Here is a 16835-nt window from a genome sequence, read left to right on the forward strand (position 1 = left end):
GATTACTTCCAGGCTTCAAGTTAAAAGAATGGCGGACTTTCTGACCTGTTGGATTTTTTTTCCTCTTTTCTTTTCTCAGGTCGTGCATATTCAAAAACTCTCCAGCAGGCCTTGATTTCCGTGTTGAGCAAGCGTCAGTGTGAGCAGCGCTATTCTGACCAGTTCACCAATCGCATGCTGTGTGCCGGCTCCTCCCACGACGACCGCCGCGTGGACAGTTGCCGCGGAGATAGCGGAGGTCCATTGGTATGTGAGAGGCCGAGTGGAAGTTGGGTTGTGTATGGGGTCACATCATGGGGTCACGCGTGTCGACTGCAAGACGCACCCGGCGTCTACACCAAAGTCTCCGCCTTTGTGCCCTGGATTAAGAAGGTCATCGGCCAGTAGGACCTGATGGAAATTTCAATCAACTAATAACAGACATTCTGACTATGCGAGCAGAAAAATGAAGCACATTTTTAGATAATAGTTTAAAACAATTTTATAACTTAACTAGCTGAAATTAACTCTAGTATTCCAAATAAGTCTTAAATGTCAGAGAGATAGTAGTAATTACGCAGTGCCTGGCAAATTATAGTCATCATAAAACTTGAACTTTGCACTGAAATTACACTGCAAAAAAAAATCCTTTTCTTAATCAGCATTTTTGCTTTCCAGTAAAAATATCTAAACATCCTGAATCAATTTAGAAAAATGTTAGAAACAATTAATAAATACATTTTTATTTTTAGGATTGAAAAAAGATATAACATATTGCACATTTTTTTTTTTTTTGTATTTTAGGCATAAATCTCTATTTTTTAGTTTAAAACAAGACAAAAATGATTTGTCAGGTTTTTTTTTTTTTGTTAATTTAACACTGAATTTATCTTGTTTTAAAGATGGTTAGATATTTTTACTGGAAAAAGAAAAATGCAGATTAAAAAAATCAGTATTTGCATTAGTTTTAAAGGCCCGTCTTCATAGCGATGCATTTGGTGGTCTTAAACTGACTTTATTTCAGGTCTTCATCCTTTTTTTTTTAACACTAAATTTATCTTGTTTTAAGGATGGTTAGATATTTTTACTGGAAAAAAGAAAAACGCAGTTTAAAAAGAATCAGTATTTGTATTCGTTTTAAAGGCCCGTCTTGATAGCAGTGCATTCGGAGGTCTTAAATTGATGTTATTTCAGGTCTTTATCCATTTTTTTATTTTTTTATTTTTTTTCTAAATGAAAGCACTTCTAGGTTGAAGAGACCACAATTGTGAGTATGGAATTATTGATTTCTTTTCTTAAAAGGAGGAATGAACATGCACCGAAGTGACTGTATACTTTATGCCATTGAGAGACAGATACTATTTGAACGTAAAATTGGACAAATAATGTTCCAATTTGATACATAGCGGATTGAAGAACGTTCCAAAGGCTTGAAATCACATTAAGCTTTAATGCTGAAAGGAGAAGATTCTGGATTTCCTGCCAAGAAATGTATGGTAATTCTAAACTCCTGGGATACAGTTACCATGCCATTGCTAAGTAACCAACCACATCACCTCATCAACACATTAGATGACATCATAAACCTCCACAGGAACCATGACATCATTTGTTATAAATCAGATGTTCATGATGATAGTTGGACTGAGGCTTGTCCTATCTTAACATGAGGACAAAAAGCACATATCATTATTTGCTTAATATTTTTGCAGTGCCACACTCTTCCAAAAGCCAGAGATCTGTGGGATATGGGAATTATGTGCAATGCAAAGCTGTTTATACCTCCTTGTTTAGTGTTGTGATGAGGAGCATTTCATGTTAGCATGATTAATGATCACAAAAGTGTCTTTGAGCATGATTTATGAATGTAGTCTTGATACAGACTACGTCCCTTTTTCAACAAAATCCATTAATGGTCTGTGTTTAAAAAAAAAAGAGAGAAAACCTCTGACCAACCACAAGCTCTGTTATTTTGCACAAACTATGGTGTTGCAGTTTAGATTTTTGTAAATTTCATGTTTTTCTTATACATGGGTCAGTCATATTGTAATCTCGTGATAATTAACTATACTATGAAAACTGTAAAAAGTGTTAATCTGTTTACACAGGGTCAATAATTCAGTAGTGCTTAGTATTATCATTATATGTATGTTTAAATATTTCTGGACTTGTGACATGGTGCTTTTATTCTTGCCTAAAAGGAGTATGTCAAGTCATGTGGCATGTGATGCTCAATTCATGAGGGCTGCAATGTCATTAACAAGAAATCAAACATTGGTAAATATTTAGAGAAACTTCAAATCCTAAAGTCTTACAACCTCAGTTTGGAGCATTAAACATTTGTCAATTGGTGTAAACATTTGTCGTTGGAGTACGTAATGGAATATAGTACCTTACTGTCAAAGAACTATCAGCTTCTTAAACTGGGAAATTTAATTTGAGGGAAATCTAAAAATGTTTTGACTGAGATTATCAGACAAGTATGTATAAAAAAATCATTCATTGTGTGGCAACATACAGTATGTTCTGTGTGTTTGTGTGAATGCACATCCATAGCTTGTATTTGAGGACGTTTCTAACAATTGTTAGCTTTAGGTTTTCAAAATACACAGACAAGCTAAACTTTTAGCAAGTCCAGCTTTCTGTGTTTTTGTTCACACAGTGGTCTGAATCAGTGTGTACAGACCTGACGGTGCAGTGTTAGCACAGTCTTTTCAGAAAGCCATTCGTTTACATAACAGTTACAATGTACCTACAGGATCACTGTGTGTTTACTCTGCATTTCAAATACACTCTTTCTTTAAACAAATCTCTGTGGAGACAAGTTTACTGTATGATGGGAAAGGCTGAAATAAATTTTCAGAATTATTTGTTAATATTCATTCATATTGATTTTCTGAATGAAAGTAAATCTGAATGAAAGTAAAATTCAAGAGTCCTGCCAGAAGCGCAATTACAGCAAGTAAATGCGAATCCGATACATATGAGCCCTCTGCAGTTCTAGGCAGGAGGGGGAGTTCTTTCTCTCTGACTCTTTATCCAATTACATTGTTCTGGCGCGTGACCGATTAATCCAGACAGCTCACTGAGACAGAGAGAGATTTGTTTCAGTGATTGAGATTGAGAGAAGTGTTACAGCGCCACCTTGTGGACACTGGTGCATATAATAGCTGCCTTATGGCGAAACTGGCGCTCTCAAATTAAACCTGGCTTACAACATGCTTTATACATCGATCAGGCATAGCATTATGTACAGTACACCTTCCTTATATTGTGTTGGTCCCACTTTTGCTGCCAAAACAGCCCTGACCCGTCGAGGCATGGACTCCACTAGACCCCTGAAGGTGTGCTGTGGTATCTGGCACCAAGATGTTAGCAGCAGATCTTTTTAAGTAATGTAAGTTGCGAGGTGGAGCCTCCAAGGATCGGATTTGTTTGGTCAGCACATCCCACAGATGCTCCATTGGATTGAGATCTGGGGAATTTGGAGGCCAAGTCAACACCCCAAACTCGTTGTTGTGCTCCTCAAACCATTCCTGAACCATTTTTGCTTAGTGGCAGGGTGCATTATCCTGCTGAAAGAGGCCACAGCCACCAGGGAATACCATTTCCATGAAAGGGTGTACATGGTCTGCAACAATGCTTAGGAGGTGGTACATGTCAAAGTAACATCCACATGGATAGCAGGACCAAAGGTTTCCCAGCAGAACATTGTCCAAAGCATCACACTGCCTCCGGCGGCTTGCCTTCTTCACCTGCATCCTGGTGCCATGTGTTCCCCAGGTAAGCGATGCACACGCACCCAGCCAGCCATCCACGTGATGTAAAAGAAATCACGATTCATCAGACCAGACCACCTTCTTCCACTGCTTCGTGGTCCAGTTCTGATGCTCACGTGCCCACTGTTGGCGCTTTCGGCGGTGGACAGGGGTCATCATAGGCACCTTGACTGGTCTGCGGCTATGCAGCCCCATATGCAACAAACCGCGATGCACTGTGTATTCTGACACCTTTCTATCAGGACCAGCATTAACTTCTTGAGCAATTTGAGCTACAGTAGCTCGTCTGTTGGATCGAACCAGTCTTCGCTCCCCACATGCATAAATGAGCCTTGGCCGCCCATGACCCTGTCCCCAGTTCACCACTGTTCCTTTCTTGGACCACTTTTGATAGATATTGACCACTGCAGACCGGGAACACCCCACAAGAGCTGCAGTTTTGGAGATGCTCTGACCCAGTCGTCTAGCCATCACAATTTGGCCCTTGTCAAACTCGCTCAAATCCTTAAGCTTGCCCATTTTTCCTTCTTCTAACATCAACTGTGAGGACAAAATGTTCACTTACTGCCTAATATATCCCACCCACTAACAGGTGCCGTGATGAAGAGATAATCAGTGTTATTCACTTCACCTGTCATTGGCCATAATGTTATGCCTAATCGGTGTCTAATCGGTGTATATATATATATATATATAAAACACAATTTTATAATGTTTTACCTCATAAACGTATAGCCTACTGATCTTCCAAGCACACGTACATACATATCTCCAGTAATTCACTGTATTAAATAGCCAATTAGTGATGGAATATCCAACGTTATTAAGACTTTTTGCTAAACCATTTACGGGTTTGGCGTGTGCACTTTCTCCTTTCTGAAGTAGAAGTATCATTATCACTATAGAATCTGGTTGTAGCCTAATAGCCAGTTAAACTTTACATTATTATCATAGACTATGGAAAAATGAGTTCCTGACCATATTAATAATAATTTACTGTATGATAATGTCTCTAGAGGTATCACTATAGATCCCACAACAACAAAGAAATATACTAATCTAAATACAAGCTGCAACTAGATGGAGATTAATACCACTCAAAAAAAAAAAAGTTCTGTGGCAGTACCATAGTACATTGTATCATATGGTAATACCATGGTGCATAAAGCATGTTTCTGGAATTCATGTATCATAATATTTATATGGTACTCTGGTTCATGTACAAAACACCTTGGTAATACCATGATACTTTGTTTCACATGTGACATAATGTAAAGTGTAAAGAGTGTAGGTGGAGTGTAGGTGTATTTTTGGAAACACTGGGGGAAAAAAATTGGTTACGATCTAGGGCGCCCCCTGCTGCCCACCCACCAACCTTGCAGGCGGTGCCCTACTTCCAGCTTCATGAGGTCCCCTGGGGGTCCCTAATGCTAAGCCCTCCCAGTACTAAATTAAAGTATATGGTCTCTCTATAACCCAGGGTGTGCACGTGAAGCCAGAAGGTGTCACTCTGCAGTCCTAAATGTTGGAATTCCCTCTCAAGCTCTGTGTCTCTTAACTCCAGTATAATCCCGAGTCCGTTACTAACCCAAATAGTATAGCGTTTGACCGTTGCATTCCATGTCATTTGCTGCATCTTATTATATGGCGTTCTAAAAACGGTGGCACTCGAGTTAAAAGAAGTCCAACTTAAAAAAAAAAAAACACTTGTGATCTTGTGGTTTTTTATTCCATTACCTTGCCTCTCGCATTGTCAAAACAAAAACGCATTGTGTGAATGGCGCCTTGCAGAGATTTATATTCCGATTCGTGATACGCAAAATGAATCGTACATTCAGACTTATTTGCAAACCGATTTGACAGATTCAAAGGATTCCTCACGAAAATAAAGTACGGATTCAAAGCAACTGAATTGCTCAAAAGATTAATTCACGAACAGAATATGGATACGTTGAACTGAACTGAACTGAATTCACAAACTGAATATGTTTTTTTTTTTTGTGGGGGTGGGGGGGGGGGGACTGTACTTTATTCAAGCAGTGTACGAAGAATTGTTTTGACAATGAAAGTTTTTTTTTTTTTTTTTTTTTTAAACACAAAATCAGATCTTAACCTTGTTGCACTGATTTATTTTACAGCTATAAATGTCTACCAACCTAATCCGTTGGTGGTACTTGTATGGTCCTACTAGATTTACCAGGCCTGAAAACTGAATGCGAGGGCCCCATTATTTATGTGACCACTAGAGGGAGGTATTTTATGTCCTTTTATATTTGAAAGGTATAAAAAAAAAAAGAAAAAAAAAGTCTAAGATGTCTCAGACAATTGTAAGTCCCTTGAGTATATCTATTTGAAAGGGCACCTTTATGAATACTCAGTGTCTAGATGATGTCATCACATGGTTATGGTTATATATATTTAAATATATATATAAAATAATAGATGCAGATGCATATTTAAATATACATCTAAAACAATAGATAAATAATATCTAAAATATATTTTATGTATATTCTCCAGGTATATCATGCACAAATAGAGACAGAACTTTGCAAGGACTGTTTTACAGAAACATGAATCTCTCCAGTGTTTATTGAATATATATAGTTATTTACATATTTCTCAAAGCACTTTCTCTCCGTATTGAGGCAAATTGTTTTCAAAAATAAAAGTCACACTTCAAATTCATCAGCCAACCAGTTGCAGTCCAGTGGGCGGGGCTAAGGCTACCTGGCTACAGACATATACCTAGACACACACATACACACACGCAAGGGTTTCTGTGTATTTACCCTTACACACACACACACGCACGCACATACACAAACTGAAATGATTTCCACTCTTCAGGCCATAGTGTCTATAATAACAGTAGCTGGGACATGGACTGAGACATTGACATGACAATGACATCACTCCATTGACCGGTTTAAAGCTGACGCAGCAAACTTGACTGTGCTCTTTATGTTTCCATATTGATTCTTAACATTTTGCATCTTCACTTTGATTGGCTGATAGATTGATTGACTGATAGATTTGCAAGAGTGAGGTTATGAACAGTGGTTGTGCAGTTCTAAATTTCTCAATGATGACGTATAAAATCTAAAGCCGTACCTTTATATCCAGTGTCTGATGGGGGGGGGGGGGCAGTAAATATAGGAGGAAGTCTGTGGAGGTTTACATTTTCAGTTACACAGGCTTTATGCAGTCTCTGTTTGGCTGCATCTGAAGTTCAAGGGTCACAGTTACATCACCGTATCTCACTGACAAAATTGGACCTTTTGCAACAAAAAAGTCATGTTGCCATGGACACATCATACTGCTTTGTTTGGATTTCCAGAGGCACCAATGATTGGTGAGTTGAATTTTTGACCTTTGCTTCGCAAGCTTGCAGGTAGGTGGCATTGAGTACTGTTCAAGTGTCTGGTTTCCTTTGAGGGTTGAACCTGGATCTCTGACCCGGAGGAGCGGTGGTTTGGTTAGGGCTACCTGACCTTCTGTAGTTCCTCCCGGAGCCAGGCTGGTAGCGGCTGACCCAGTCTATGCAGCAGCTTAGATAATTCAATGTTCTGATCCCTGTAGAATCTGGAGAGAAACGCTCGTGACTAGAAAAGAAAAGAAAAGACAAGAGTGAACAGAAAACATTTTTAGTGAGCAAAGCAGCTACAGACTTTTGTATAGAATATAGGGGTGAAACGGGACACATTTTTGGTACGGGTCTTATGGTTTGGTACGCATCTTTAGCGAACAAATCCAGTGTTATTTCAACCATTGCACATGCAAAACTTAAAGCTGCACTATAGCCCCTTTCACACATACACTTTACTGGTAAATTACCGCTAAATGACCATTTAGAGATCATATGTGATCAGGACCTTTTCAAAATTACCAATAAATGGCATATACAGTCAAACCAAAAATTATTCAGACATTTTTGATATTTTTGATATATTTTTACTAGTGGGTGCAGGACACTATAGTTCATTTGTGTAAGTGAGGATAGCAAAATAAAGTAAACTGTGACATATTATACCCAAAAATTCTTCATACAGTGGACTACCAGTAAAATTGATAAAAATTTGAAACCAAAAATTATTCAGACACTTTGACCTGACCATGTTTTGCTTAAGTGTTATCTGACATAATTAAGATTAATTTTTTCTGACACAGTTTAACTCTGAGATCTTGTCATATTTTATTACCATTTTTTTTAAAACTATAGTGAATAAACTGTATTAATGAATGAAATGTTCAAGGTGTCTGAATAAATCTTGGTTTGACTGAATCACTCAAATACATGAATTTCAGCTATATTTTTGTTGCATATCAAGTTATCAGAAATAATTATTTTAGAGTGAAAAACTGTGACAGCCAATTAATAGGCTAGTAGTACTGCCAATCATAGATTGTTGTGGAGAGAGGAAGATGAGTTTACATTTGCTACTAGTGAAATAGACTAATATTCAACATGCACAAAGCGAGCATGTCGAATCAGATATCTTTGACTAAATATATATACATAAAAAAACAAGAATAGAGTCTTAAACTACACTCGATGATGTCGACAGTGCAGACACGTCAACTGATGGCCAGCAGCCCACAACGTCATATTTCCTGTCCACTAACACCTCCTCTCAACCTGGGCCCATCCTTCAGAAAAGTAACCTACCGGCTTGCTCAGCCCCATTTACGCGAGTTTCCTCACACAACAAAAAAAGGCAAGTCCAGATATTTTGCTGCCACTGGTACACAATTGAGGTCCACCTTATTTCCACCAAATTAAACCTTATTGTATCACAATTTGTTAATACTTTACTGTAGGCTAGGTAATTTTATTATTTGTTTGTTATTCATGCAACAATACTTATTACTAATAATAGTAATATAGGCGGTGCAGCAGCACACAAACATGCCAAATATTACAAATAAAAGGATTACAATGTAAAAGATTATTATTGTGTGCATAAAGATCAAAATGCTTTGGTGGAATCCTGCTTTTCCCGTAGATGGTCTGCTCGCACGCTTTAACCTCGCGCACGAGCAGATTCATTTCCTCACTACAGAAGCGTTCAGTTTTTCCACTTGCAAATTCTGCCATGTAAAAAGCAAATCCGGGAATTTTAAAGGGAATGGGAGATGAGACTGATTGGTTTAATGCACGTTACGCTCACAACACACCCATTACTCATTAAGAGAATAGGGACAACCCTTTTAGACCATGCGCTGGGTGCGCCGACCATTTTTCCCTAGCAAAAGTGGATTCAGACACGGATTAAGTGCACTTGCACCGTGCGCTATAGACCATGCACTTAGATCCTTAAAATAGGGCCCCTGGTGTTATTATGCTAATGTTTTTGATAGCGTTGCTACCGTTTCTTACAGGTAATATCATGATGACCATTGCGTCTGTCTTCCTGAATGTGGTATTCTGTCAGCAATAACCTGCCCACACTGTCTATGGGCCTTTTTTGATTACTGTCAGTTTATGTTGCCAGATATTGCTACAAACAGAAATAAGTTCAAATCTTCTGTTTTGGAAATAAGATATACTGCTAACCCTAACCTGCAACTTCCCACTTTATTAACTTCCTGTGTCACATCAAGTGGAGGAAAAAAAAAAACTATTCCAAAGACACTTATAATAACTGGATCTTGCAACATGAGGGCTGCACTCGCGCCCTCACTCACAACTCTCTCTCAAGCCCCATTCACCCTGGCAGCGTCATGAATCATTCTCTATAATTTTCACACCACGGACACTAAACAATCTAGCAAACTGTCTAAACTGAATTATACATGCAGACTAATTAGTCATTCGCATAACTTCACTTACTCCTGCCCCCTTCTGGTTTTAATATTTTGTTTCAAATATCTGTTCAGTAAACCACTGTTTAATAAAAAAGAAGCAGAATATTGTTTTGTTTCCCCCCACTGCTGTACAGAAAACATACCGAACCATGACTTCAAAATCGAGGTACATACCGTACCATAATTGTAGTGTACCTTTACACCCCTAATAGTTTATGTACGATGTTCTTAAAAATGAAAAATTCTGTCATTATTTACTCATCCTCAAGTCGTTCCAAACCCTAAACTTTGTTCTTTTGTGAAACACGAAGAAAGATTGTTTTGAGAAGTTTTGTCCATACAATGAAAGTCAATGGGGTCCAGTGTTGTTTTGGACATTCACTGAATGGATAAAAACAGTAAAACATTCTTCAAAATATCTACTTTTGTGTTCTGCAGAAGAAAGAAAGTCGTACAGGTTTGGAACAACATTAACTGTTTAATTAACTTTTTTTTTTTTTGGTGTGTGAGGAAAAACAGAGAAGGAAAATGGAGAAATATGAAGCGAGAGTGAGAGTTGTTCTCTTGGTATCAGTTATTCAGTACATGAGCTACAGACATGTTAGCTGCTGCAAAATTGAACAGTCAGAGGTCAGAGTGAGTTCTCTCTCTTTCTATGACCCATATTATTCAATGATGGCATGCCTCTATAATGCATCTGTAACCATTAAAGATTAAAGGCTCCATTTTGCTCAGAGTTTACTGTTGTTAGGTGGTACCTCAGAGTCCATGGGTGAGTACTTGCGGCCTTTGCTCTTCCCCAAACATTTAGTCCTGCCCCCTTCCAACAGCTGACACCAGAAGCCCTTCTGAGGATCAAACCTGTCAACACAGAGAACTCTTTACAATCTTACAGACTTCTTTCCTCAATAGACATCTTTCTAATTTGCATATTCATTGAAATATATACTGTGCATATTGTGTAAAATAATATCCATCCATCCATCCATCCATTCATCGTCTTTCAACTCCTGTTATTTCTTCCTCACACTCAGCGATGGAGAAAATCTAGAAAACTCTAGAATGTTGTCTCCCCCCCACAAATAGAGCTGTCTGACTGACAGATGTCTGCTGTAACCTTGTCTGTCTGTCAGATGAGACATGGTCTGGCTTGATAAGCATTCAGAAACACATCAGCAATCTATAACAGCTCTCAGCAAAATGCGATATAGAATATGTGTGTGTGTGTTGGTTCGACAAAGCAGTAAGCAGAGAGTACTCTAAAACATGAACTGCATGCCACATTTGTGGCACAGTGTATTTTTTGTTTCACTCTCTCACTCTTCACCTGTCTTTTTTGGTCTCACTCACTCCTTTTCTTTTTTTCTTGCTCAAAAGTGTGCTCAGATTTTCTTTGTTTAGTCTTAGTCCCAGAAAATACAGAGAGAATACAGAAAATAAGAGCCTTCTTTTCCAACTTCGGGCACTTTTATATTCCTGGGGATTGATATATTTTAAAACTATAAGAGATTGTTTTGGTAACACTTTAAATAAGGCTTCATTAGTTAACATCAGTTAACTACTTTAGTTAACAAGAACTTAGAATGAACAATACTTCTATCGCATTTATAGTTAATGTTAATTTAAACATTTACTAATACATTGTTAAAAATCAAAAGTTGTATTTGTTAACGTTAGTTAATGCACCGTGAACTAACATGAACAAACAATAAACAACTGTATTTTATTAACTAACATTAACAAAGATTAATAAATACTGTAATAAATGTATTGCTAATTGATAGTTCATGTTAGTTAATACATTAACTAATGTTACAAATGAAGTGTTAACGATTTTTTTTTCTTTATGAAGATTACATTAAATTATTCTATGAAACTTTTTTATCATGCTCTATTTTTTTTAGCAAGGTCAAAGCATGGTATTTAAATGCCTATATAAAAGCATCTGTAATTTTGTCAAATTATACAATTAGAACTGATTTGGGAACATTCAGAGCATGTATTGCTCAGTAAATGTATATTATTTATGGATAATTTAATTATAAATAACCAGACAAACATCATTTGGATTCTTTGTGTGGTGGAATTCACAATCGGCAGTGGAGAATTATCTGAAAGAGAATGTTTAAAATATCATTTCCATCACAGAATGTTATAAAACACAATACATATTATGAGATGGTGGAGATGAGAAACTTTGGGGTAGAAAACTTCATTAGGTTTTGGAAAAAATTCTACCGTAATGCTTACACATTAACATTTTTAGTGGACAAATTAAACCAGTGGAGAGTGTGAAAACTATGTTTTAAGAGGGTTTATTTTAAAAGTCAACAAGGCCAAAAGTACCCAGGAAACAACCCTAAAAGAGAAGAAAGCAACAGAGAGGCAGAGGGAGCGATATATGACATGAGACGAGTGAAAGGCAGAGGAACTGCAAAAAAACATTGTTGAAAGACAGAGATTGAAACAAAATATGAAATGAGGAAAGTGAAGCCACAAAAAGAAGTGATAGTAAATGAAAGTGACAGAAAACAAGAAAAAGTAGAAACAGGCATGATGAGAGAGAGAAAGAGAGATGTGTGAAGAGATGAAGAGAGAAAGACTGAAACAGAGGGAGGTTATTAATAAAAGCCAAAGATTGATGGAGCTGTCTGTGGTAGAGAACACATGCAGAGACTCACAGAGCATTCAAACACACACACACACACACACACACACACACACACACACACACACACACACACACACACACACACACACACACACATTTGTTTTTGTGAATTGTGGGGACATTCCTTAGGCGTAATGGTTTTTATACTGTACAAACCGTATTTTCTATCGCCTACACTACCCCTAACCCTAAACCTTCCCATCACAGAAAACTATGCACATTTTTACTTACTCAAAAAAACTCAATCTGTATGATTTCTAATCCTTTTGAAAACTGAGGACATGGTATTTTAGGTTCTTATTGGTTCATTAAAAAAAATATTTTTCAAGACAATTATAGTATGCTTTATTTTAAAGGAAAGGCTGTTTATGGTTCAAAATTAACATTTTGCCACACTTGCTAATGGTGGGTGGACAAAGAAATTTATCTGCCACAAACATTTCTCACTAGCCAATTATTTTTTAAAAGATTTATTTGTTCTCTCTTACATGTTCTCTTTTTTATAACCATGTGTTTCACATTTTTAATAATAATAATAATAATAATAATAATATATATATATATATATATTTATTTCACTCTGTGAAACTGCACATGTGACAAAAATCATAATATTAATTTTGTGGTTTAATGTGAGGAATATTCTACATATGTGTCACCACATGGTGATCTGGAAAAAAGAAAACAACACAAGCTATCAGATGAACTTCTCTGGTAAATAAGATGTGTTGTGAAAGATGTTGTCTTTTAGACAATCTGTGTTTGAAATTGATTTGAGTTGCAAATCACATATCACATCAAGAGTTGGATCTTGCTTACAGTTCAAACATGACTGAACATGTATTAAGTGTTCATTTTGAAATATGATTCACGAGAAGGCGTGGCCCTCTTACAGGTGCTTTTTCAGCCATTCAGAATCAATGTTTGACAATGAACTACACTTCTGCAAATTGTTGTATTGCGCACATACACACCATTCCCTCCTCTCCCCACTTACTCACTATTATGCTTTCAAAAGTGTGAGAATGTACATGACACTTTAAGAGCAATTTAACACAGAGAGAAAGTGTCAGATGCCTAACGAGCTGTTTTTAATTGGAGAGGCCAGATGAAGTTAATTCTCTTGCTCTCATGTGGTGCTAATGGCTACAGCCAGATTATCACAATTAATCTCATTCAGACTCTGTACAGATTATACAGGCATCAAATGCTGAGAACATGGATCTGTCAACTCATTTTATCAGCTGATTCTCAAACACATGGGACCATGGACAGCATGGATGGCAGGCTTGCTCCTGTATCATATCTCTGGATGAGTCTGTGTCCATCTGTGTGCGCAACTATGTGCATGGTCTCGTTTGCATATCCAAGTGGGGACCAAATGTTCCCAGAGAGATAATAAAACTGAAAAAAAAAAAAAAACTACATTTTTTGGACCTACATCACACAGCTGCATAAAGTAATTGTTTATTTGTAGGGCTGTCAAAGTTAACATGTTAATGCTCGCAATTTATTAACTCTTTCCCTGCCAGCGTTTTTGAAAAAAGTTGCCAGCCAGCACCAGCATTTTTGTTCATTTTCACAAAAGTTTCATTGCCCCCAGAATATTTGGTTGTATGAATATCTGAACATGCAATATATCAAAAGAAAGAACAGACCATCTGCTTTTAAACAAACAAACAAACAAACAAAAATGTTTTATTGTAGCTTCATGCATTCTTTTGTATATCAACACTTGAATGTGGGTAAGTTTCATAAAAAAAGCAACATTTTGAGCAAAAAAGCTGAGAAAACAGGCCCGGATTGGCTAATCGGGAGCACTGGGAGAATTCCCTGTTGGGCCGGTCTGTTATTTTGGCCGTTGTTGTCATGGCACTGGGTTGAAATATGGATGATGTAGAAACTGTTGACGCGGCCAAATATACTAAGCTGAGTTACCTACCCTTTTCCTTAAAACCAGTCAGTGGCGGATTTAGGCATGGCCGACATGGGCAACGGCCCAGGGCGGCATCTTGCCGGGGGCGGCACGGGGCACCCACGCAAGAAAAAAAAAACGAATGCGCGATCGGGTTTTTACTGCTTATTTGCACGTAACGTCAATGATATGCTATGTTGCTTGCTATGCTATTACACATTGGGCAACAATATTCTTTTTTCTGTCCAACTAGCTTACATTACCAGACAGTAAAATGTGATTTTGTAACAAAGTAACTTTTTTTAAACAAACGTAATAGTGTAAAGTTGTGCAGTTTTGGGGGATTTATGGTATTTTTTGTTATTTATTTGCCTTAATTTGTAATAATTTAAGTATATACATTTATATAAAATAGCAAAATTTTTATGTTAAATCCAGATCTACATTTCACAATTTCATTCATAGTGGTAGACATAAAAAATGTGCCTGGGTTTAGTGGACGATTGCTGCCATCTACTGGAACGCAAACACTTTAAAAAAAATTTTAAATAACATGAATTGTTAACTACAGTCACTAGATGGCTAGAAAATTAATCAATGGTTCACATTCTAAAATCATTATTATAACAATAAAAATCATGTTTTTGTCAAAGACTATGTCTGGATCGGATTCACAACAATGATAAAAACATTATGGAGTAGATTTGGTCCATCAACACCCCCAAAACGTGCACAGTCCTATACCCCATCCTGGGTCAACATTTCATTCGGTACGTTTTGATTTATATGCTGTTTAATGTTGATGATCGTGTTATTTTACATATGCATCTGTTTACATTTGCTATCACTTGTTTCTGCTTCATCTGTGTTTTGATCAGGAGATTCAGTACTCTTTCAGAAGATGCGTAAAAGCGCCCCCTACTGTATAACAGTAAAAACATGGAAAGTTGGAAAATTCTGTCAATGGCATGGAAGCGTTGTCTCATAAATGATGGAAAATTCCATCAGTGACAGGGAAAGAGTTAAATAGGTTTTGTAGTTAACAATGCAAATGCATTTATTCCATTCGACATTATAACCGTTTTATTAATGTTTAGAGTTCAATAAATTTAACAAGCATAATATTACCAATGAGTGAAACATCATCATTCATTGAATAGGTAATGCGAACACCAGTGGAGGACTGCAGGCCAGTGGCTAAAATATCTTTACACATTTAAGGTAACATCCATAAAGCGTGTCGAATTTTTTATTTTTTATTTAAATATTAGACATTAAGATCTTCGCATTTGTAATACCTGTGCATTATATACAGTTTAAGACAAAATTCAATTTTGTACACTACCATTCAAAAGTTTGGGGTCACTATTTTAAAAAAAAAAGAAGAAATTAATACTTTTATTCAGCAAGAATGCAATAAATTGATCAAAAATGTCAGCAGAGACAATAAAATAATAATAAATTCAATTCAGTTTCATGAGCACCAAATCAGCATATTCAAATGATTTCTGAAGGATCATGTGACACTGAAGGCTGGAGTAATGGCTGCTGAAAATTCAGCTTTGCCATCACAGCAATTAATTACATTTTAAAATAAATTAAAATAGAAAACAGTTCATTTAAATTGTAATAATAATTTACAATTTTACTGTTTTTACTGTAGCATGCAGCATAAGAAACTTCCTTTATAAACATTAAAAAAAAACTGACCCCAAACTTTTGAATAGGTACAATTAGAAAAGTTCAGGCCTGGGGTTAATGATAGTATATAGTAATTGTAATTATGCAAATTTAAAAATCACTGGGATGACCCCACTTGAAATAAATCATATGCTGTGTGTTTATGTGTGTGACCCTTACGTGAGTGCCTGTGAGTAGTTGTAATAAGGAGTGACACCCAGAAATTTCTGAAGCTCGTCCATCACTTTAGCTGGGTCATTTCTCAGTTGCTGTCCATCAATAATCATTAGCTGCAGGAAGAGATAGAGAGAGAGAGACAGACAGGGAGTTGAGGATTCAGAAAATGTCCTGTAAAAATCCTGAACTCAACAAGGGTTGATCCAGACCATTCACAGATGTGTGTTACCTGGTTTGGGGGGTAATATGTGAGCCACCTCTCCAGGTGTGTGGCGTAGAGTCCAGGTACGAGACAGCGGTTCTGGAGAGAGCGCAGCTCAGGTGGAGCGAGCTGGTCTGCAGAAATGACCTCATAGAAACTGAACTGCAATGCTGCTGGATCTTCATGAGCCCTCTGATGCTGCCAGTGAGATTAAAACTATTTTAAATACCAAAACCAGCTACACAATGACTTAAATATCAGTATTTGTTCTGACTCTGACTGATCATTAATTGCAAATTGGTCAAATACTTTTGTATAATTGTAATATTGTTGTCTGTTTTGTTGCTAGGCTGATTATTTTCAACATTATATTGGTCTATTTTTTCTCATCTGAAGATGATCTACAATTAAGATAATGCAATAATTTCAACTCAAAATAATATTTATTTGTTAAGCAGCCATGTAATAAGCGAGATAATGCACATGGCTTAAATTGTATTTAATCTGAATTAATATTCCTTTAATACAGGATATGAGATTGAAATGTTTTTCTTTTCATGTTCTTATGCAGTAGCAGCTTCATGCTGTGCCCTCCTGTGCCTGCTGTTGATGAGATTTCTATCT

General features: G+C 36.9%; 2 protein-coding genes across 4 annotated transcripts in view; one reads left to right on the forward strand and one right to left on the reverse strand.

The window, feature by feature from the left end:
• The window catches only part of prss12 (serine protease 12), a 42144-nt gene extending 39283 nt beyond the window's left edge, over positions 1-2861 (forward strand). The window contains exon 13 of the mRNA XM_051893493.1: positions 80-2861. Coding sequence (XP_051749453.1) covers positions 80-387 — 308 coding nt within the window. The 3' untranslated portion in view covers positions 388-2861. The remainder of the gene's footprint in view (positions 1-79) is intronic.
• Positions 2862-6332: 3471 nt separating this feature from the next.
• Positions 6333-16835, reverse strand: part of ndst3 (N-deacetylase/N-sulfotransferase (heparan glucosaminyl) 3) — a 75316-nt gene continuing 64813 nt past the window's right edge. For all 3 annotated transcript variants that reach the window (XM_051893466.1, XM_051893483.1, XM_051893474.1), the window contains 4 exons: positions 16239-16409; positions 16013-16122; positions 10325-10427; positions 6333-7363 (listed from right to left, as the gene is read on the reverse strand). In XM_051893466.1, coding sequence (XP_051749426.1) covers positions 7244-7363; positions 10325-10427; positions 16013-16122; positions 16239-16409 — 504 coding nt within the window. In that variant the 3' untranslated portion in view covers positions 6333-7243. The remainder of the gene's footprint in view (positions 7364-10324; positions 10428-16012; positions 16123-16238; positions 16410-16835) is intronic.

Source organism: Ctenopharyngodon idella, chromosome 1 (genome assembly GCF_019924925.1).
Source record: "Ctenopharyngodon idella isolate HZGC_01 chromosome 1, HZGC01, whole genome shotgun sequence".
NCBI lineage: Eukaryota > Metazoa > Chordata > Actinopteri > Cypriniformes > Xenocyprididae > Ctenopharyngodon > Ctenopharyngodon idella.